Source organism: Hoplias malabaricus, chromosome 1 (assembly GCF_029633855.1).
Source record: "Hoplias malabaricus isolate fHopMal1 chromosome 1, fHopMal1.hap1, whole genome shotgun sequence".
Lineage (NCBI taxonomy): Eukaryota > Metazoa > Chordata > Actinopteri > Characiformes > Erythrinidae > Hoplias > Hoplias malabaricus.
In genome coordinates this window covers 77,434,250-77,451,113 of record NC_089800.1, presented here as the reverse complement: position 1 = coordinate 77,451,113, position 16,864 = coordinate 77,434,250, and the positions used below count along the sequence as shown (strand labels likewise).

Below are 16,864 nucleotides of genomic sequence, written 5' to 3'. Positions count from 1 at the left end.
GTTGCTTGGGTTTGGTCAATGTTCTGTGAATTACCAACTTCAGCAGAAATAATCTTTATTTGTGGTTTTAGACCTTAACTCGACACAACCTCCAATTAGCTTCATATTAGTCACAGAATGATTTCAAGCAGTTACTGGGTACAAGGCTTAAGATTAATGACTAAATAATAAGCCTAGTTAAAGGGGTTAAAGCTCAATAAATCACAGGTTTACTCTGAGGCTAACAAGCAAACCAGCTTCTATTCTTTGTGCTAAGCTAAACCTGTGCTAAAACAATCTTTGATAATAATCATAATTTTAATGTTAATAACACTAACGTTGTTATACCTTTGTGTTAAATTTAAGACAGGATGACTACATTTGGCATACTTTTATATGAGGAGAGAATTCATTAGCCTCATTTGTCAATGGAATTCATCGTGCTAGCATAGATTGTAATTAGCTTAATGATTCGAGCCTGTCGCCAGACAGAGAAGTCCACTGTTTCCCTCTAAGGAGCTCCAAGAAGTCCTTCGCATTTTGGGGCCCAATAGCAGCTAGAAACTGCAGTGTCCAGAGGCACTAATGCCCCTCAATGCATTTCCAGGCTGACAGCGCTGGTTTGTTTTTGCTTCCATATCATTTCCAGATGGAGGTCATGAATAAAAATGATGGAAACAGCTCAAGTGAAACTGGAAACTAAAGAAACAGAATGGTGGGGAGCGAGCAGGGTGCAATAACAATCCCATTCATTACCACCCCAGTGCCCAGCTGTAGGTTTAACCCACAGGAACAGAGCCCCACTGTGTGACCCATGGGGAGGCAGAGAAGAAAAGAACCTCTTTCACCGCTTCTTTGCTCTTAAAACAGCCTGGAGGATTCTTAGAATATATCAAAGGTGTGCAATAAGCAAAGGGGTTGCACTTCAGCCTAAAAATAACTGGAGTACAAGGCTTGTTGGGGGGAAAATGAGCTGAGACTAAGTGAACATGTAGCTTATATTTTCTTAAATTACTCTCTTGACATCGGAAATTGATGACTTCTGTTTTCTCATGTGCTGTAATCAGTGACGGCTATGAGAAAATAGCCCAAGCATAGCTTTGAACTTCTCGTGTGCATGGACTGTTGAATTTCCAGCTGGACCATGAGAAGCATAGTTTTGCACGCTTGGCCGAAAGCAAGCAGAAAGTCATGGCCACCATTACCCTGTCAAGGCGTGAGCCAAGGTAAACAGAGCTAGGTTCAGAATTCAAGCAGCAGGAAAGGCATACTACAGACTTGATTTGAAGGCCGTGATGTTTTTCGTGTCTCTTACGTACATTAAGGAAAACCGCAAGTGCCGGGACTCCATTGTAAATCATCCAAGTGATATCTGCTGATACCAGAACACTTGTATGCCTTTTGTTAGAGCAGTCCACCAGATGGGGCAAACCCTGCCCTCGGGTCAATTCCATTACTGCTGATTCACTCCACATTCGAGTCGTTCTCGTTTTCAATACCCCGGATAATTTAGCATAATTGCATGAGATCTTATCGGAGAGTGAACCCCGGGATAAGTGAGTGCTCCACCTTCTCTCTCCCAAGAAACAAACCAAGCCCAGGGCACTGTGGAGTAACCTCTGGGCCTGTGCTTATCTGTGCATATCTATAATACCCGTCCTGAATGGAGGGCCAGATGGCTCCCCCCATTCGTGTGCTAACGGCAGATTTACTTTAATTGTTCTTAATGCGCTTTTTTTGTTTTTCGTCCCTCTCCATGAGAAAAGGGCCCCCAAACAGGGTGCATTTACATGCAATAATTAAACTATAATGACCCTGCAAGAGAGGCATTAGCATGCGGCCGAAAAGTTTTGTGTAAACTTCGAGGGGCACAGTGTGCCGAGGTATTCTCCATTCAGTTCAGACTGAAAGCAGAGAATGGACAGAGTGACAGATGTTGGGCATTGGCATTATTTCAGACTTCAATTCAGTTGGTTTTTCAATGCGACAGAGGAAAAAAAAGGTACAAAACAAATAATGTTTTTATTCATTCCTTGCATCACAAAAACACAACAGACTACACAACTCTCCAAAACCTAAACAGACGTTATTAAACTCTTTCTCAGAAAGAACAAAAGCATCATCCACTGGATGGAAATGAAAATGGTAGACTGTGAGGCTGCAAAAAGAAGCTGAAAAGGCTTTTTTACAATTATGGACGACACTGATTTAAAAGAGAGACGTTTAAATATCGCAACAAAAATGCATTTTAAATAACATGTTTAATTTTTCAGCGTTGTCTTTGTTCAGTGGGAGAGTATCAATATTCCAGAGCTCGCGAACTGACAGTGTGACATGCTAAATTCATCAATCCACAATGGACTGGAATGTTATGTCTATAAACCGTGACTAATAAACTTGCCAAATACTGGTTAGAAACATCACAGTTATGTTTATCAAATCAGCCCCAAATGCAAAGCACTAGAACAAGTGTTGGAGCTGATAAAACTTCATGTTTGCACCATAAAAGGAGAAACCCCTTGCTGCACAGATGGCACACTGAATGATGGCAGTACCAGGAAGGGGTAAAATGACACGATTAGCTGGTTAATTCAGTGGCAATCCACTGCTAACTGAAGTAATCGCATTCTGCGCCTTAGTAGCCTTCCAGGAAAATAAACAGCGGAAAACAAAGTCATCTGTAAAAGCTTAAAGAAGCTGTGAAATAACTTAGCTCAGACACAGCTGTTGCTTCTGTACTTTGTGGTCTATTGGCATACTGTGCTCAAAGATGTACCAGCATATAACGCAAAGCCGCGGAGCGTCTGGGTCCGTTAACATCAAAGGAGAGCTGTATAAGAGCTTGTTTGTGTTCTTTCTGCTTGGTGTAGAGTGTATAGTATAGGCTCGATATCCTTTCATTCAACTGTGGTACACAAACCCAACAGAGAAGGTGGCGAAAGGCACAGAGGGCTAGGTGTTTCTTTTCTTGTAGGTGGAGTAATTATACCTGAAGGGAAATCCTTTTAAACACCTCTTGGCAGCGTGTAGGATTGGCAGGCAGATCAAACGGCCTTTGAGAGAGATGCCTATAAATACATCAGATTTGTTCATTTCAGATTTCTCCCCTCCCCCTCTTAAAGCATAGCAGGCAAGGCTTTGGTGCTTTTCACATAGACTGTGGAGCTCACATCTGGAAGCATCTGGCTGTAGCCGCTCCTGAAGGAGGCGAGAAGTCGACCTGCGGACAAGTAAAGGCATGGAGAGCCCAGGGTTAGGAACTCAGCCTCAATGAAGATGTGCTTAAATGATTTATAACAATGAATAGAGCTAGCTGCAGCTGTTCATTTCATGTCTGATCTATTCACATAACGTCTGTTATCGTGAGCCAGTGCTGGAGGAATTTACTGCCTTGCATTTCTGTCTCCTATATTCATAAAATGTATTGCATCCAAAATTTTATCCTTCAGTCTTATACCATATATTTAACCCTCCAATACATGCACTGTCAGATTAATGTGGTATTATACCTTACCACAAATATATCACTCCTCTGAAACAGCTGGAGAAAACCTTCAAGTGTGGAAGTGTTATTTTGCTATGAATACGGTCACAAAATGCAAATCTAATTCATGGCTTTAATAACTGTATTTATGAATAGAATATGACGTATTTTCTCTGTCATAACAAAGCTTTGCATATCTAATATTATTCTTTGGGTCTGAAAAGCACAGTGCTGAATTCTACTGATGAAGGAACCAATAGAAATGATTCTAAATCCTTAACTCTAAATATTCTGGATGTATTAATTCCCATTAATAGTTCAGGATATTTTATTTGTACCCTGAGAAATTACCATTGTGAAGATACACATCTATTTAAATTAAAAAAACAAAAAAAAACAAAGAAGAAATAAAAATGTAAAGATACAGTTTTGAGATGTTTTGTTATTTATTTATTTAATTTTTAATTTAGTTGTAAATCTAACTTCTTAAAGAAAACATACTGTAATATATCTGAATGGGATAGGAATGACACAAGGTGTTATTTATCACGTTTCATCTCAGTCAAATACTAACCTGTCCATGTTGTTTGGTTGCTGAGTGAGAAGCTAGTGCATTCTGGGTGAGAGCTGCAGACGTAGGCAGCCTCTGTGGCGTTGTGCACCGACAGCACACATGCCTGCTGCTCGTAGGATGGCCAGCATCTGTACTGCATATTCCCAACAGCCCTCATGCCTTTCACTGCAGCAAACTCTGCACAGAGGAGAGAGAAAAACACACGTCAGACATCAACTGCTCAAAGACTTGCTCGAGTCTGCAGCTCATCTGCTACACATTAGCATGTTCCTCGCACATAAACAGAACAGGCGCCGCCCGCTTTACTGCTCTCAGCAGAGGTGGCAGGCTCTCACGTTACTCACTGGCATGCCTTCGACTCCATACGGGAGGTGGTAAAATGTGAGAGTAAGTGTACTTATGTGTGTGTGTGTGTGTGTGTGTGTGTGTGTGTGTGTGTGTGTGTTTGTTTATGTGCATTTGTCCTGACACTAAAGTCTAGAACTGAATGTCCTGGACTTTTAAGAAAATGCACAGCTTTCACATTTTAAAGCTAAAAGGGCATTTAATTTGGGTTATTTTTGGATAAAATTAGTGTTACATTTTGGCATTTGGCAGCATTAGAGTCCCAGTTTGCTGAGCGGAGGTTTCACCCACCAGAGCAGTCAGCCATTATGCCCACTTCTTTGTTGCTCTGCATACTCTGTTTGCCCCCTTTCACTCTGTGATCTTCAGTGGCCAGGCCCCTCACAGGACAAGCACAGAGCAGGTATGAACCGGGTGGCGGATCATTCTCAACGCTGCCGTGACCCTGACGTGGTGGTGTGTTAATGTGTGTTGAGAGGATCTGTCACACCACTGCGGCTGGAGTTTTTAAACACTGCGTCCACTAACTGCCCACTCTTCGACACGCTACTCATATATTACACATATGGGACATATGACAAGAAACAAATAAGAAACAAGCACTGTGTGTGTAGCCTAAACAGAGCGAGCTCACGGTGCTGCTAAGAAACAAACAATAAACAGAGACTCCCAAACACTGGAAAAGAATGGTACAAAAACCCCCTCACAAATGAACCACTCTCTGAATGTGTGGGAACATTTTACGAGAGCTTGTTGTGAACTTGTTTGGACATATGGTTTTGAAGCTTCTGACAATGTCTGGCTCTTTTTTTATGCCTCGCCGCTGTTGAACTCTGGCCATGCAGATGATTTATGGGTGTCAGAAGCTCAGGTTCTGCACACACACACACACACACACACACACACAGAATGAGAGAGAGAGTAAGGGTAAGGCCCCAAGTCCTGCAGGGGACACCACTATTTCACCCACTGCTTGAAGACATATTAAGTTACGCCGTTTCTTTTTATGACCATTTGCACATCTGCTTGAAGGTGCCGGTCGAGTTATGTTTTTGACATTCATAAAAGCATGCTTCATATTCTCAGCACTGCCTTAGTCATCTCCCGAAAAACATTCAGATTCAGTGGGGGTCTTTGTGTGGAGAAAATGAAAAAGAATATTTCTTCTTGAGATAGGAGCTGACAATGAGGTGCAGTTTGTGAAAAAGTGGGGTGGCAGATTCACTGCAGAACTGTGGAAAATGCCAAGGGTGCAAAGGATTTTCAAGACAATATGAACACCTTCACCAGCTGAACTTAATCAAAAGTGACAGGGAGAGATTATTGAGCACTGATGTTATCGTATTAATTCTTCCAGTCTTAGGATTCATAGTGAGTGTCTTTCAGCTAGGGCTACATTAGCATATGGATCTTAGCACTGATGGATACTAATGTTTAGTTTTTGCTGAGTTTTCTCCAAAATAATTAGCTGTTTCCAGTGCGTCTCCTCCAACAGCACACAGTGCTACGAGCTTCGGAAGAACGGAGGAGAACACATTCTTCCTCTGAAACATCTGAAGCCGCCCACTGCTTCTTTTTTTAAATGCCTCTGATAAATTTTACACAATGTACAGCCCTTTGTGAGTGATTCTAGCTGGAGTAAGCTCTGTAAGAAACATCACATTGTGGCCTGTAAATCAACATCCCCATCCAACGCTCAGTGTCTGAGGCTAACGTTTGCTGTGGTCTTACCTTCCATTATTGATGGTGGGAGGTTCTGCAGATGGAGCCCAGACTTGTATACATGCAAAACCTCTTCAAAGGCCCCCAGTGTTTCATTAACACTCTGTTTCAGCTCTCCTATTCCAAAAACCCATGATTAGTCATATATTCAGCAAGCAAGACACGTCTTGATAAGTGAAACCACACGGAGAGAAAGGCTGCTCACCTGTGGTGTTCATTATCCGATCCACGAGGGGCTTAAGCGCTGCTGGAGCCTGATGAGGCAGCAGATAGATGAAGAAATATCTGGAGATACAAGCGAGGGTCGTCTTGGGTTAGCTTGTTAAATCCTACAGCTGTAGGTAATTACTGAGATAAGAAAACCTCATAATTCCACTTTTTCGTTTGTAGAACCTAAAACACTTAATACTCTGTGGACATTTTAGGACAAATGGCTAGTCGAAACAGTTTAAAAATCACCTAAAGTGCCTTAAATTGGACATATTATGACCCATTTCCACAAAGTACCACAAGGATCAAACACCACAGCATCTTCCCCCAGGGTTGGCAGGAGCTCCATATGCACAAATGACTGTGCAAATGCATTGAAATAAAATGTTTTCATTATTTATTCTGAAGCATGTGAAGTTTAAAGGACACATAACTTTCTGTTTCTATTATTTCAATGATTTATACGGTACACATTTGGTGTTTGTTTGGGAAACAGGCCCTGGTTTCCCAAAGGCTTTAAAGCACTAGGGTCAATGTTAAATGGTAGTCTACATTACATTAAATTCCCTTTCTACAAGTCAAGTTGATCTTAATATTGCAGTGCGTTAAGGAAACGGGGCCCAGGCTATGGGTTTGATTTTTGTGACATCACAAAACAAGGCAAATCAAAACAAGCTGTTTTAGTGGCTCAGATTCCATATAGAGACAATATGGTACAAGATACAAGATGTTTAAACCCTGGTCTCTCATTAAAGCTTCATTAATCCTTTGGGGTCTAAGGACATTTTCTCAATTTTCTGAAATTCTCCTTTAAAATACCTGTATTATAATATATTGCCTACATGTTTTATATCAAAATGTTCAGAACAATCTCAGCTCTCTCGTTAAGAGGCCCATGTGACCTAGAGACCTAGATTTTATGAAGAGATAATCAGTCTCTAACCCTGAAAAACGTTTTGATTGAAATTAGAGTCTTAAAAACAAGCGAATCCATAAGTTAGACATGGCGAGAGGCAGAGGAGGCGTGTCTCAAGATTATTCATAATATGCTCGTAACTCGGGATGTGCTCTATCGTGTACAGTATTGTGTACAGTCTCGCGATAACATGCAATCGAAAGAGTAGTTTCTGCACATTCAGAGAGTGTTTGAACTGTATTTCTGCGCTGTGCTATCGCTAAGATATTAATAGAAACATCACAAATAGTCGTATTTGAGTTCTTCGACCCCAGAGGGTTAAAGCTTTACAGCTTTTTGAATAAAGGGCAAAAAAAACCGGCACGAATTCATTAATTTATTCATTCATTTTGTGTAACTGCTTCATCTTGTTTGGGTCTGAGTCCAAAGCCTACTCAGAAACATTGGGTGCAGGGCAGGAACGCATTCTGGAGAGCATGCCAGTCCTTGCCAGGCATAAACTCGTGAAAGATGCTTTATAAATTTAGGGGGAAACAAATGGCCCTCACAAGCAAATGGATCACATGAAGACCATCAGTCTGCATGAAATTAGATCAGATAAACACGCCAGTCAGAAATCTGCGGATGCCCAACTTTTCCATAATGTTTCCATAAATGTTGGAAAACCCCTGTTTTTGTTTTTTGGTATTTTATTGTTCTCCAAGATTTCCAGCAAGGTTTTATGACACCAGCACTGATACCTTCTGCCAGCCTGCCAGATGTGAGTGTGCAGTAACATGAGCTGTCCGATCAATATGCTTCAAGTGCCGCCTGTAATTCTCAACACGGTGGATAATTAATCAGAACAAGCGCAGTGAGTGGGGAGGCCATAAAACTCCCTCGCTCCAGCCCTGCGAGACACTTGTAAAACAAGCTCTTTATCATCCAGCAGAGACAATAAAGGAGGAATGTGGACGCGCTCACCTGTAGGCATTGTAGAGGTTCCTCATCTCGTTGAGGCCTTCGCAAACTCCGTGGGCTGAGCAGGAGAAGGTGAAGTTACGGAGAGGGAACTGAAGCAGACAGTCCGAGTCTGTCTGGCAGGAAGGCCCTCTGACGCTGGCATCATCCAGGTCAGTGAGCTTCAATTCGCCGGACACCATGACGAACTGGCGAGGCTGGAAGTCCAGCAGGGCCACGGAGCCCAAAGGAGACTGAGACAGATACTGAAGAAGCCTGACCAGGCCAAAGCAAACCTGCAGTGAAAAAATGGCATTGTTAAAGGGGATATATTATGAAATAATTACACTTGGTTCCATGCATGTGCACAACAATGTGGAGATCCGGAGGCTACTAACCCACACCCTGTTTTTCAGTTTTGTGTGTGCTGCCTAAGACAGGAACATGGGCTAACACCTTTTGTGCTGCATCTTACATGTGTGCAGACAGTTTTGAAATGTCCCACCCCCTCGTTTGAGACTCTCCAATCACAGCACTGGACCTGCGTTTACGTGAGAGCGCAAAGACAAGGTTAAGAGGAGCTGAGAAATAAGAGCACTGAGCAAAAACTGAGAAAACAAGAATGTAGAAGAAAGTGAACCGAGAGAATACGGCTAAAAAATGTTTCTGCTCCTCGCTTCTTGCTGCTGTGCGCTGGGGTGAACAGCGAGAGGCTCATTATCATTTAAGGGACAGACACTAAAACAGGCTGTTTAGACAGGGGGAGAATGCTGCTGTGGGGTTTGATCCCTGTGGCATTTTGACCAAAGCAGGTCACAGATGTTCTTTTGGAAAAAAGGGTTTAAAATGTCTCTACAAAAACTCAAAAGGAATTACATTATGATTTCAACAGCAATTCAAAGATTTTATTGATGCTAAGTGTATACAGTGGCTACTGAAACATTTAGAGAAAATGGCTGATTTCTGTTTTAATTCAATGTTTGCTTTTCACAGTTACTTCTCATTTAAGTGAGAAAACACACATGCCAAGGAGTCCTTAAGCTAAAACAGCTCTTTGAGCTCATCAAATCTACGCCTTCATCAAAGTGTCCAGTGGTATAGGGAGTAGTTCTTACCTTAATAATGATGTGACCGTCTTTTCAAAAGCTAATGATTAAAGAGCATGCTGAAACTCAATTAGCTGTAATGTGGTTAAAAGAGTTTAAAGGTTTGAGTGCCACCCTCATAACAAAGGGCTTAAATGCATAGAGGTATGGTATTATTTCCATGCTAGCTTCCTCATGTTTTGCAGTTTGTACCCAGAAAGATGTCAGATTAGATGTATTTTTAAAATGCAAATCGACCAAATAAAAAAATCAGGCTCATTTATTAAAACACGTTGAAAAGCTTGATGCCCCCAACTTTTGACTACTACCTAGAGGATATCTGATAAAAGAAGAAAGGCATTACACGGAGTTCTGGAATTTACAAAGATTTAAGGAATATGTTCAACACTGCTGTGCACAGCAATCTGTCAAGATCTACATCTTTGTCTTCTAAAAGCAGGGGGTTCTCCACCCACAGCCCCAGGGACCCTTTAGCTCTGCACATTTTTGTGGCTGTTCTTATTCTAACACACCTGATTCAGCTCAATAGCTAATTATAAGCTCTTTGATGAGGTGGGTGAGGTGGGCCAGAGGAGACAAAAGCCAAAATGTGGAAAGCAGAGGGACTACATCACGGGGAGAGAGCACTCAAACAATAACTCTACATTAAACATTTATATTAATTAAAATATTATCGACAGCCCTGTTATAAAAAGTACAGAAGGGCTGCTCAAATACGGCAAAAATCATTATTCTGATTAGAGTTATTTAACACGACTACTTCATTATCCTGATTCCCTTTTTTGGAAACATGTATTTATTAAATCCTTTAAAAAAACATACTTTACCAGTGGATTTCTTTGCTGGGGTCCTACTGTTCATTTTTACAGTACTGCCCTGAACACAAGGAGGAGGTGGGGGGCGGTTTCCTAACCATCCTCAGGAAGTTACATAGTGCAATTTCTGCAGTGCTGAGCCAAGTTTAGCAAAGACAGGGGCTCTATTCTCTTTATTACCGCTCATAATACTGAAGATGTCATATTAAGGTAAATAAATACTGTTGCAACATATGTGTTGCTTTACATATGACTCAGTATTCAGGAGCTCCAATGTGGTGCCCAATATCACCTCCCCATCCTGATTTCAGGATTCAGGACACGTCGGTGAAATTGGGCACCACATTGTGCCATGTTTATCTAACTCCATCCTAATTTTGGTTGATGCTGTAACTTATGTAAGGTTCTCCACTGTGGTAATTTGCGTTAAAACCCTAATAACCGGAATTTCACATTGGTTTACACTGAAACCAGTAACAGTTTCATGTTCCACTGGCAATCGAACCCTTCTCTTCTCTGACACTACTGCAGATGAAAGTAGGCCAACTATTTGCACCTGCCTCTGGTCAACGGAACACTTCCATAAGGCATTTCTCTCATCCTGAAGGTCAGTATCAGATCCCCGCTCTTTCCCACAGAGCTCCAGATAGCACTCGGCTTAAAAAGACAGTGGAGACATTCGAGACAAACATCTGTCTCTCAAGAGTATTTGATCAAGCTTAGCTGGTATGGAGATGGGGCTTTAGTTAATCCAGCCAAGCCAAGAGAATTTTCATGCAGCCCCCGCCTCAGGTATGGCCCCTGTGGGGGGTTGTGGGTGGGGAACTCCTGATTAACTCTCAGTGGGGCGGTAGGGGGAGGGGAGTTGTGGACTGAAGCTCTTACCCGAAAGCGCTCCTCCCAGGGGCTCTGCAGGAGCTGAATCATCTGCAGCGGGGTCCCCTGCTCCAGCACAGCCACGATCCCCCCCACCAGGCCACTGTCCTGGCACTGACCTCTCAGCTGGAATGGTCAAACAAGACAAGTTGGTCAGGATTTCAACTTCAGGCCTGCTTTTAAGCATCATAAAGTAATTATGCAAAAGCTGTGTTGACTGGTAAACAGTAGACAAATATAATGAGATAACAGGACTCCTCTTAAATCTTTAAATAACGTGCATATACAATATATCCTTCAGGGCTGTGAGAACTGAACACTAATAAGTGCTGTTTAAAAGTGGTATAACAGTGTTCTGATGTTTCCAAATGCACTAAGCACTTATTAAGATCCCTACAGATTTGTAAATATGAAATTTTATTAAAAACAGTTGAAAGGATGAACACATAATGGAACATTTTAATACGGTTTCTTCCATAATCTTAAAAAAGAGGGTTCTTTGAGATTAAAGGTTCTATTTAGAGTTATGAGCTCTGTATAAAACCTTCTGCAAGCTGAAATTACTCTTCAGATTGAAGCCGTTGATGTGTTGTATATTGTTCTCAGTGGCAACATTTTGAAAATGGCTCTATAACGCTCCTAAAAGGGTTGGGTAAGGTATTTTAACACTGTAACTATTAAAGAACACTGTTTGGTGCAATATGGAACCATTTTTTAAAAAGTGCTGTATTTAGAACCCTCTACAACCCATTCGCCACTGGCCTGAAAAACGGTTCCATCGTGCAATGAAACATTTCCCCCTGCAAAAGCCTTTATAAACAACATGTGGTTCCAAACAGACCAATGCTTTTAATAAAGAACCCTTGAAGTGTCCTTTTTTTAAGAGTGTGAAACTGCATTCCAGCTGAAAACCATTGGGAAACATGTTTTTAAAGGTGTATTGGTCAAATAAATTTCTGTATACAATTTTACATGTAACCAAATATGGTTCCATGACTTGTAGCATTTGGTAACATTAGCAGAACATTTTTTGGTGCGGAACAACTTTGACAAAGGTTCTTTACAGAACCATATACAAAGCTTCGGTAATGAACAAGGCACATATAACCAAGGAAAGACCTGAGATGGTTATTTCTGAAGAACACTTTTAGGACCACTGTTTTAAAGATACAACCTGATGATTCTGTAACTACATGGAAAACAAAGCAGACTGGGTAAGATTGTCTGATGTCAGATAATGTGTAAGTGAATTAAAGCTGTAATAAGCGTTTTTGCAAAGTTTATTAAAGGTTAAACAAAATGGTAACCCCAAATCTTTCTCTTATTCTAAAGAGGAAAGCTGTTAGAAATCAATCACCATGTGATACAGCGTCAAGTCCAAGTCCTGAGCTCTAACAACTCTAATGCAATTTGTCACTTTCTCAGACCCCTCAAAATAACTACGTGCTACATCATGTGAAACTGCTCCTGCAAAGCCCTTAAACAAAGCTCAGCTCAGGAACAGAATTGTAGAAGAGGGATCTGAATCTGAACCGTTTTCAGAAGTTGACAATTCAATTTATTGATAACACTTCCTATGAATCCTGCATTCAATACACTTTATAAAGTATTACGAGACATATACTTACATACAAATCACTGTACAAAACAATTTTACACTACTTCATCATATTCTCAGGTTTCTTATCAATTTATAACATGGTTTAATGAGAAAAGCTTTAATGTATCAAACAAATTAATGCTAAACAAAATTCTTATGAACAGGGATTACATTGTGGTTGATTTGTTAATTGTAAATGTAAAAGCTGAACAATTACCCCATACGACCAGGTCACAATTACAAGGTCTATTAACAATATAACATCTTACAAACGTGTCCATGAAGCCTTATGAATACTGGACTCATATTAAGTCTTTCTAAGGATGACTTTTTCGTTGTTGGGAAGTTGTAGCCTGCGCTGAAAGATAACACTCTACGCTGCTTTTATGACGTTATCATAATAAGCCTGGAATTTTGTCTTTATGACGTAATAAAACCTTGTTTTATAGTTATTCATGTCATTACAACTGTTTAATAGTAATTACGTGGTATAAAACTAGGTAACTATTTTTGTGTTTAAAAATGTTTAAAATGTTACTACACAGGTTTATAGATGATATTATAATGAGTTGCCATAATAGTCTTTACGGATGAACTAGAATAACCATTTAATGTAATTACACGGGCTTATATCTTGTAATATAAAATGTTATATATGTTTTATGAGTAAATGAGTCTACCAGTTTTCCCAAAGCTTACCTTTACAATGTTAGTGTGCTGTAATCTCTGCAGAAGGATGATTTCTTTCCTCAGTTTGAAGGAGACCAGCTCCTGACAGCCCCGAGGGTCTCTGAAGTCTTCAAGGCAGGACCTCATATCAGCCCCCTGTTCGTTCACGGACTTGAGTGCCACTGTAATCCCTTGCTGTAGAACAACTTTCAGGACTGTTTTCGTGTAACCTGCCCCGAGAACATCGACCACAGTCATCCCACTCAACTCACTGCATCCGATAGCCGACCCAGCGGTGACTGGAGGGGTCGTACCCCCAAGGGTGTCACTTTTTTGAGGGTTCACGCTTGAGAAAACCGCTAACTGTTGTCTGTTACTTGTTGTGTAGAAGGGAACCAGTTCTTGACGCCTTTCGTTTAGTTGCTGAAGTAGTTCCTCGCCGCTTAAGTCCACATTTGGAGCCGCATCCCCGAACCCTTTCTCCCTGAGAGTGAAGTGCCATTTCCTCAGAGCGACCGTTAAAGAAATGATAAGCAGAGCGAGGAAAGTGGCGCTGAAAAGCGGGTTTCCTCTGGAGCTCATGGCCGGCGGTTATTGGTCATTCTTTCTCAAACGTCCCCCGGTGGATTTTACCTCCTTCATGCTTTCAGGAGTGTTTGTGAGTGTGTGTATGTGTGTGTGTATCCATATGTGCGTTTGTGGAGTGAGTACTAACTGAAGTGCACTCAACTGCTCACGTAGACTAGCTTCCCGCTGTAGTAAAGCTGTAGTGACACGCCTCAAAGGCGGGGCCTGTATCGTTTAACCCCGCCCACTGTTTATTTGGTAATATACGGGGGGTGGAGTCAGCTAAAACGACTGATAAGTTTGGAACATCACAGCCCTTTCAAAATTTACAGCCAATCGCAATAATTGGCATATATCAATGCATTATTGATACAAATAACTTGACTTATATACCTATATTTGTTTGGTCTGATATTGCTAAAGTGGGAAAGTGTTACAGGAAGTAGCCTACTTAATTGTGAATGCCACTCACCAAGTCACTCAGACACTCACATTTATGGTCAATGTCACACTGTCCCAATCAGTCATATCTGTGGACAACTACACACATTCACGCAGTCACTCACACCTGTGGACACTTTCACATAGCTAATCCACCTACCAACATTTGTGTGTGGAATGTGATAGGATACTAGAGCACCTGGAGGAGACCCAGACAGACACAGAGAGAACCCACCACACGCCTGACAGACAGTGGAGATCTAGCCCAAGACTTTACACACTTTGCTGTTGTTAATTTTATGTAAACAACACATTTTAATTCTGTACTAGTATTGTTTTTAGTTTGAAAACGTACAATTGTTTAATTGTTTAACAGAACTTTATTATGTAAACTTCTAGCGCCCTTCAGGATACATTTCAAGTATTGAATTAGCATCCTTTAGTCAGTAGGGGGCAGCAAAGGGCTTCACCACACTGCACCAACCACAGGTCTGTTAGAACTCAGCATAAAGTCTGTAATACTTAGCAACAGATTACAAGTAGTTTATATATATTGTTACAGACTATAATACCCTTACAAATGAAGCTAACATGGGATACATTTTGAGAGTACATTAAAATAACCAGCAGTATCTGTGTCTCATCAACTCCTCAGCTAAATAAAACCCTACATTAACTCTGCTGAGCACTCAGTACACTCCTGTAGTTCTCCCTCTGCTTCCATTAGAGAGATGTTCATTGGTGTTCATTGAGATGCAGACAGGCAGTAAATAAACCCTTGTGTTCCACGCTGGAGAAAAGCTGGCACTGGAAATTATCATGGGTGGCAGATCAGAAACACCCCTGATCCTGAGCAGACAGGCCTAAATGAATCCCAGCAGCAGCCAGAGAGAGCGCTCAACACACCATACACAATAGAAGGGCCTCTGGATAATCTTCTGTCTGACAGTTGATGCCTTCCCCGGCTCAACGATGGATCAAACCGCTTATTGTAGTATATTTAAATGACACCCAACATGGGGCCGTGCATTAAAGGGCCCATATTCCACCATTTTGTTCTTTGCAGCATGGCTTTACCTGAGACTTACAGACTTAGTCTCAGTTCATTTTTACGCCTGGTATATTCCTTAGGTAGGTTTTTTTTTTTACTGTGCCATCCAGATTGATATAGTTAAATGGCCTCTCTTCTGATTGTCTCCGCTGCAGCATTCAACATTCAAACTGCATTATTTATAGATCAGCACTAACATGTGGAGTTAATCCACTCTATATCCAGCACGCAGTTATGTGTGTTGTAATGACATCACAAAAACAACAAATTCAAAATGTGCTGTCTTGCAGATTTGTATATACAGTACCTGTCAGGGAGAGTTTCCTTTATTCTCGGCCCATTTTCCACATATTGTGAAGGAACACGTGGATTTATGAGGTGAACAAAAAGCATTAAACAAACTAGAATATGTTTTATACTTTACATTTTTCAAAGTAGCCCACTTTCGTTTTGATGACAGATTTGCACACTCTCGCCGTTCTCTCAGTCAGCTTCATGAGGTCGTCACCTGGAATGGTTTTCAGTGAACAGCTGTGGCCTCATCAAGAGTTAATTTGTAGAACTGCTGCCTTCTTAATGTGTCTGAGACCATAACCTGGGTTGTGCAGAGGTAGTTGCTGGTTCTCTACAGTAACCAACCCTATTCCACCAATGACTAATGAGAAGGTGTGCCCAAACTTTTGACTGGCACACGTGTGTGTGTGTGTGTGTGTGTGTGTGTGTGTGTGTGTGTGTTAGGTCACTTCAGCATTTCATCATATGAGCCCATGGGCCCTTTAAAACAAGAAACAGAAAGGAAGCCTAGCATGTCTGACTGAGCCTTTTTTTTTTTTTTTTACTCGTTTACTGACACTAGGGTTTCATAAACACATTAGACCAGTTTCCAGTATGCAAACAGACAGGAGAGCAGCAAATAGTGAAGAAGCATCTGAATTTTATATAAAAAAAAGTGTGTTTTGAATACAGTAGTGAACTACACCTTTAAGAGAACTTTGCTTGTTCCTCCAATGTCTGATTGGGTTTTCTTTGGATGTGTGTGTTTGTGACAGGGTGAGACACTGTGACATGCTGAGTGAGCTGATGCCCCGTAGAAAACGCACCCTGTCCAAGGTGTGTTCCAGCCTTGCACCCAAACCTTCAGGGTTCCCTCCATACTCACTGCTGCCCTGAACAGAATGAAGTGGTTACATAAGATGAAGGAATGAATGGGTGAGGACAATGTGTATTAAACTCAAACATGAAAGCCCTGAAGGATGTAAAATACTTGCAGAAAGCAACTTCCTCAGCTCCACCACCAGAACATGTGGGCTAATTTCCATGTGAAATTCAGTTCGAGCTTTTATAGTTACTTTCAAACCTACATTATAATCTGGAACTCGCCCAAAGTTATAAGTAGTGGTTAAAGCCAGCATCTGCATAAAATGGAGCCATTAAATCTCGCTTAGGAAAAGTGCTACGAGTTTTGTAGCAATTCTCAGTGGTAAAGCAACTCTGCAATCAAACATGCATCCATCAAATAATCAAATTATACATGTTCTACAGGGAGTAGTTGGATCTATGCTTCAAAGCA

The 16,864-nt window shown here is 41.2% G+C and overlaps 1 protein-coding gene across 1 annotated transcript; it reads right to left on the bottom strand.

Moving 5' to 3' along the window:
• Nucleotides 1–2,019: 2,019 nt before the first annotated feature.
• On the bottom strand, nucleotides 2,020–13,944 carry pkdccb (protein kinase domain containing, cytoplasmic b). Its single transcript, XM_066684162.1, has 7 exons — nucleotides 13,266–13,944; nucleotides 10,976–11,092; nucleotides 8,194–8,465; nucleotides 6,310–6,389; nucleotides 6,114–6,221; nucleotides 4,038–4,214; nucleotides 2,020–3,199 (listed from the first exon to the last, which is right to left on the bottom strand). The coding sequence occupies exons 1-7, from the start codon at nucleotides 13,815–13,817 to the stop codon at nucleotides 3,096–3,098; spliced, it is 1,410 nt and encodes a 469-aa protein (XP_066540259.1). The 5' UTR covers nucleotides 13,818–13,944; the 3' UTR covers nucleotides 2,020–3,095.
• Nucleotides 13,945–16,864: the final 2,920 nt, after the last annotated feature.